We start from the raw sequence: 6277 nt of genomic DNA, 5'->3' as shown, positions 1-6277 counted from the left end.
ACACCTACTCACAACAATGTCTTCTGCAGGCAGCTTTCCTCTTTCTCCTTTACAGTTTTCAAACCCTTTTTTCTGACCTTTTAGCAATTTCTCAGTTTCTTCTCCTAAATCTCATTAACCATGTTCAACACGAGATAAAGCTGGAAAGGTTCCTCGACATTATAAGGACAAAATTAGATCAGACTCTGGTTTTAATCTATGTCTCCAAATAAGAAGTTTTTACTGTTGGGTGTTGCAAGAAAATGTTACAGCTCATCTCTGGTACAAGTTTTAGAAAAATTCTATTGATTATCTTCGCACCACATGCTATATATAATTTTTATTTTTTTTCTTACTAAATTTGTGGTGTGTCGGGACTATAAGTAACTTAACACTCCAAGTTTTATGTGTAGTGAACATGAAATGACTGATCTTCAACGTGATTTGTGAGAAATCAGTGGCACTCATCCATCACGAGTCTCTCCAACTCTAGATGCCTACTCATGTTGATGCAGTGCACATTCCTTCCTACTAATAAAATATTTGATAGATCCTATCTTAAGAGAGAGATTTTCAACAGGCGAATCAACTTGCATCAGCAAGATATTCTGCAACAGACGCTATCTCGATGAATAAGCATAAATTTCACTAGAAAAATGAGATTGGAATTGTTTATAATTCAAAGAGTAAGGTGTCAGCATCCTCAAGAAGCTATAAGGGACCTCAAAAGTCCACGCCAACAACTTATTGAAGATGAACCATACCGAATTCATGACTTTTTTTTTTTTTAATTTCTTGCGACTATTCACCTCTGTCGATCCTTTTCAGATTCTTTTTCTTTCCAGATTAACACTGACTTCGTCATGCTGTCATAAAATATGCGTAATTGTTGGACAGAAGCATGAAATATTCGTATCTTCTTGCAATCAAGTTCATTTTATTGTGCTGTATGACAAATGTTTCACTGGGGAGCGTAATAAACCGAGCATGCTCCATCGGTGGGGCATACCTGCATAGACATGGGAAGCCCACCAACATTTTACAAACGCATTACTGCAATGAAATTTGGTTTGTTTCCTAAACACGCAAGTATTATATATATGCATATCAGAGAAAGCCAAGAATCTGAAACCCAAAAAGGAAACAATGCCAGACGCAACATCTGGTTAAGACCAAAGGTGATTGGATTTATTGATTGTTTAACCATAACTACGACTCAGAACTCTAAACATTGCACAATCTCATCATCTAGAAATTTAAAAGCTCATGTTACAAACGACATGAACTCAGTAATTCCAGTAAAGAAGGGGCTGGTCCTCCACAGGGAAACCAAAATTACAGTAATTTGCAGGCTCATTGCACCCATCTTCAACTTTCAGGTAGAATGCTTGGGGCAATAGCATCTTGCTGCGATCATCTTCTTCATCTTGTGAGAAATCCGACTGATCTGGTTCAAAGACGTGGGACGAATACGCTGGCTCTAACAATGACGAATGGTTCCCATCAGTGTAATGTGGGCTGTCAGAGTCAAAAACATCACTTTTGGCCGAACTTGCATCTTCCTGTTTACACACCGGTATTGCTACAATGGACATAATTTCAGAAGCTGCATTAGGAATTGGTTCTTGGGTTTCTGCACTTGACAACTTGGTGGCATCAAGTGGTTCCACATTTTTCTTAACTTTCTCTCTAACGAGGAATTTTTCCTTCAGGGAAATAACCTGTTGCATATTAAACAGTAAACGATGAGCCAATATTCTATGAGTTAGTTTACACCAATTAGCTAGTACTTGAAAGAGTAATTTAAGCATATGGGATTCACCTCATTTTTCAAGCTTTCCTTCTCCTCGAGGAGATTGTCATAGTCAACCTTGAGCCTATCGTAACTTGCTTTCAATGAGTCATAGTCCTTTTCCAGTTGTTTGATCTTGAAACGAGCACGCCTGTTTTGAAACCATATGGCAACTTGCCGAGGCTGCAAACCGAGTTCCTTTGCAAGTTGGACCTTCCTCTCTGGTTCCAGCTTGTTTTCCACCTCAAAATTTCTCTCAAGAAGCTGAACTTGATCGACAGTGAGTCGCCTTTTCTTTCCCGGCTGATGAAAGCACCCATCATAATCATCATCAACACTTTCATCTTTATCGAGCGGTTGGAAAAATGGCCTAGCTGCTGCGTCTCCTCCATTAACATCCTCATAATTAACCATGGATTTTGAAGCTGAATTGAAGGTACCCAGAATTAGATCCTCATAAACATTTCAAATCCCATATATTTTCCTTCTTATGTTGGTCATATCAAAAGCAAAATTTGAGTATCCAGAAGGAAGGGATTTGGGGGTTTCTATCACAAGTAATGCATTTTGAATTAACGAAGGAAATAACTTGATGCAACTGTCCCACTTAGTTTCCTTTTTCTAATGTGAAAAAAAATACAAACGAAATTAATCACTTAATCATTTGCCACCTACTCTACACATGGTCTACCGGGCATAATCCCAAAAAGAAACAACAACCAAAGCAGATCAACCGCAGCAATAGCAAATGAAAACACGCACATTCAAACAGACACTTGGTTGATTAATGCCAGACACCACGAAAGCTTCGAACTCTACAAAATATATGGACATAACGGCGGTTACTCTGTTCCACAAACAAGATAATCAACATATGTTATCCAATTTCACCAGAGAAAGCACGTAACATAAATAAAAAGGAAGACTCAGATGCACAAATGAAAATTGGAAAACAATCAAAGATCGACGAATGTGAAATCACAGCGTCAAAATAATTTATGTCAATATCTTAAAAAAAAAAAAACTATGTCCAAAATGGGCCAAAACATACCCATAACTATATGTAAGGAGTGCGTGTTAAAGAAAAAGAAAAGATAAAGAAACAAGTCCCCACAACAAAGAAGGCACAGAACGGACTGATAATATCTGAAAGGCAACGACAAAATTGCACCACAGTTTTGGACAATTACCGTGCAAAGAGGGATTAGAGCCGCCGGGAATCCAAAGAGGCTCGAGAACCTCAGATGAACAAGGAAGCCTTTCGTTTTGAAGTAAGACGCTCATGTTTGAAGCACTTCCATAGACTTCACCACCCACCATAGCTATTTTTTTCTAGTTTCAGTTCTGAATTTGAATTCCCAATTGACTTAACCGTTCATAGTCTAGAAAGCAAAAGCAACGGACATAGAATTTCCCCCAGAAGTAAAATATCCAAAGCCTATGACCGAAGAAACAGGCGGTGACAATTCCTATAATGTAGGCAGTTTTAGAGGCCGAGAGATCGCTCTCGCTACGTCAAACCAAATTTCTCAGCAAAGACGGAAGAAACTTATTATGCGCGATCGTATAGAGCAGAGTTTATAGCAGAGTTCTGGGTGGGAGAGCTTGGAAGTTGAGAACTTTAATGGAGAGAGAGAGAGAGAGAGATTCTTCTATGGGGAGGAGAGCTTAGATGGGGTTATAAGAAGCAAAGTGAAAGGACGGGAGGATTTCATTTCTTCTCGAGGAGTGGACAAGCTGAATCGAAGTTACCTTAATGTCCTTACTCTTGTAGTAAGGATTAAACAAACATAAAAAATTGAAGTACGTGATCAATAGGTTTTGTTTTTTTTTTATGGAAGAATGACCGATGAGTTTTGTTTGTTTTATTTTTTTGCCTTTTTAATGATCCACAGAATCGCACACAGTATTACTCTGTTACGTTTGAGTATTAAGAATAATTCAAGTATTCTTATTATTATTTTTTATTTTATTATTATTTTTTATTTATTTTTTTACTATTTATTATTTTTTATCTATTATTTATTATTCTATTATTACTTTTTCATTATTTTTTTACTACTATTTACAAACATTCTTAATATTTTTTAGATATTCTTACTACCCAAACGTAATCTTAATAATAACAATAATAATTGGGATTTGAAAAATATTATTGGTGAGATGATAATTTTTAGTTATGAAAATTTAAAATAGTATTTATTAATATTAATATTTTAAAATTTAAAAAAATTAAATTATTTATTATATTTTGTATAAAAATTTATAGTAATAAATTGAGATGGAATAAAAAATCTTTATCTTATCTTTGTCCTGAAAGGCTCAAACCTGCCTTAACATGGAAGTGAACCAACAAAAATAATATCTTTTCTAATTTTTATTGCCGTTGATGTTGTTTTGCTTTCTTGTTTGCGTGTGGTAAAAAGTCTGTTAATTTTAGTTTAATGTTAAAGGCAAAATAGAAAAGAAAATGAAAGAAATGATATTATAAAGTGTGTTTGAATTTAGAGATAAATTGGAATGGTTCGTGAATATTATAATAAAATATTATTAAAATATTATTTTTTAATATTAATATTCTTTTAAGATTTAAAAAAATTAAATTATTTATTATATTTTATGTAAGAATTTAAAAAAATTATAATGATAAAATGAGATGAATTGAATTAAATTTTTCATCCAAATCGAGACTAAATTTATTAGAAATTTAGCTATTAAATCACAAAATATAATCACATTAGAATAGTTAAATTTCAAATTTAGCTACATCACTTCTAAAATAATTTCTAAATTTAAAAGAAATTATTTATTCATCAAATCAATTTTACATCATTTATTTCTCTCTCCCTTTTCTTTCATTAACGTCTTTCTCCCTTTCCTCTCAAAAACCAGATGTCCTTCCTAGCAATAACCCTAATATTTTGTCTTCGACCAGAGAGATCCACCACCGCACCACCATTGGCACGCTATGTGTGTACGCCGCTATATGCAAGCACAAAGGGCTTCCCTTGAAATTCCTCGGCACCAAAGCTGCCTGGGACTGTTACACAATGGCTTCTGATGCGGATCTTATTGCAGAGCAGTAGATATGGTTAGCGGTGGACCCGTATGCAAGGAACGAAGCATTTAACTGCAACAATGGGGACGGGTTCAAGTGGAAGCATTTCAGGAAAGTGTTGGCTGAACAATTCAAGATTGAGGATTACGGATTCGAAGAGGGTGAGAAACTGAGCCCGGTGGAGATGATGAAGGACGAAGGTCCAGTGTGGGACGAGATTGTGAGAGAGAATCAACTGCAATCGAGAATTGAAAAAATATAATTTTTTAACTCATAATTTAACATTAGTAAAATTAGATAAAATAAAATAAATACCTTATATTATTTTATTATTATATAATATAACAAATATATTTAACTTTAACTAATATAATAAGAGTGCTCAAGAAGGGAGAGGAAGGAAAGAGAGAGAAGACAAAAGGAAGGGGTCATATCAGTCATTATCACATGGGGGTCTCGCAATTTCGGGATAGCTGATGTCTCAGACCATCACCCGTATGCCTGTGGGCCCCATTTCCTACGGTCATGTCCCATTTTCGCTATCGCTTTACGGAGTAGCGCGTCGCTCCACCGGCAAGCGGCTTTCCTGCGTCTGCTTCTTTAACTATCTTGGATCAATCCTGACGAGTTTTTATTTTCGTTTGGTTTTCTTTATAAATCTCCGATTTGGCAATGCTGGCTTGCTTTCTTCTATGCTGACCGATAATGATATGATATGTATATTTTATTTTGATTCACTGATTATCATAAAAATAATTTAAAATAAATCACTTCAATAAATTCATTGAAATAAAGTACCTCAAGTCGTCGAGGTCTTTGATCGTTAAGTCAATTCAATTAATCTTAAATTAATTATTAAGGAGATTATCTATTTTATATATTTTAATATATATTTTAATTTATTTATATTTAAAACATTACTATTCATCAATCAATTCAAATCATTTGTTTATCAAATAAGATATTCTTAATTAAGTATTAGCGGCTGGGTTTCGTGACTTTCCTCCGTAATGTTTCTAGTTTGTTTATCAAATACGATATTCTTAATTAAGTATTAGCAGCAAGAAGAGAAAAATAAAAAATAAAATTAATCGCACATAATATAAGATTCCCGTGATTTAGCATTGAGCTACGTTTATGAAATTATAGATAATTTTATTTTAGATGATAACAAAAATAAAATAAAATAATTACACATAATTTATATCGAATCAAATCATCAACTAGACATTATCGACACCAAAAAAAAAAAAAAAAAAAAAAAACCAATACTAAAGATGAGTATGACCGAATAGATAATTGGAGAGGGTTTAGGAAAAATGTAGATATTGTGTTTAGTTATTGAATTAAACTCAACTCATCTCAAATTAATTATTGACGGGAATCATTACTTTTTAAATTTTTTATAAAAAAGTTAAACTCATCTTAACCTATTTTATATATTTCAC

General features: G+C 33.9%; 1 protein-coding gene across 3 annotated transcripts; it reads right to left on the bottom strand.

Annotated features, from left to right (window-relative positions):
* Positions 1-1145: 1145 nt before the first annotated feature.
* Positions 1146-3468, bottom strand: LOC121256366 (homeobox-leucine zipper protein HAT5-like). Of its 3 annotated transcripts, none has more exons than XM_041157143.1 (3): positions 2962-3468; positions 1802-2196; positions 1146-1700 (listed from the first exon to the last, which is right to left on the bottom strand). In XM_041157143.1, exons 1-3 carry the CDS (start codon positions 3089-3091, stop codon positions 1266-1268), a joined length of 960 nt encoding a protein of 319 aa, XP_041013077.1. In that variant the 5' UTR covers positions 3092-3468; the 3' UTR covers positions 1146-1265. The 3 variants fall into 3 exon arrangements, with proteins under 3 accessions (XP_041013077.1, XP_041013078.1, XP_041013079.1); XM_041157144.1 differs by lacking the exon at positions 2962-3468 and adding an exon at positions 2447-2942; XM_041157145.1 differs by lacking the exon at positions 2962-3468 and adding an exon at positions 2534-2942.
* Between the last annotated feature and the right edge of the window lie 2809 nt (positions 3469-6277).

Source organism: Juglans microcarpa x Juglans regia, chromosome 3D (assembly GCF_004785595.1).
Source record: "Juglans microcarpa x Juglans regia isolate MS1-56 chromosome 3D, Jm3101_v1.0, whole genome shotgun sequence".
In the NCBI taxonomy this organism is placed as follows: domain Eukaryota; kingdom Viridiplantae; phylum Streptophyta; class Magnoliopsida; order Fagales; family Juglandaceae; genus Juglans; species Juglans microcarpa x Juglans regia.
The sequence above is the reverse complement of the archived record's forward strand: the minus strand, read 5'-3'. Positions and strand labels throughout refer to the sequence as shown.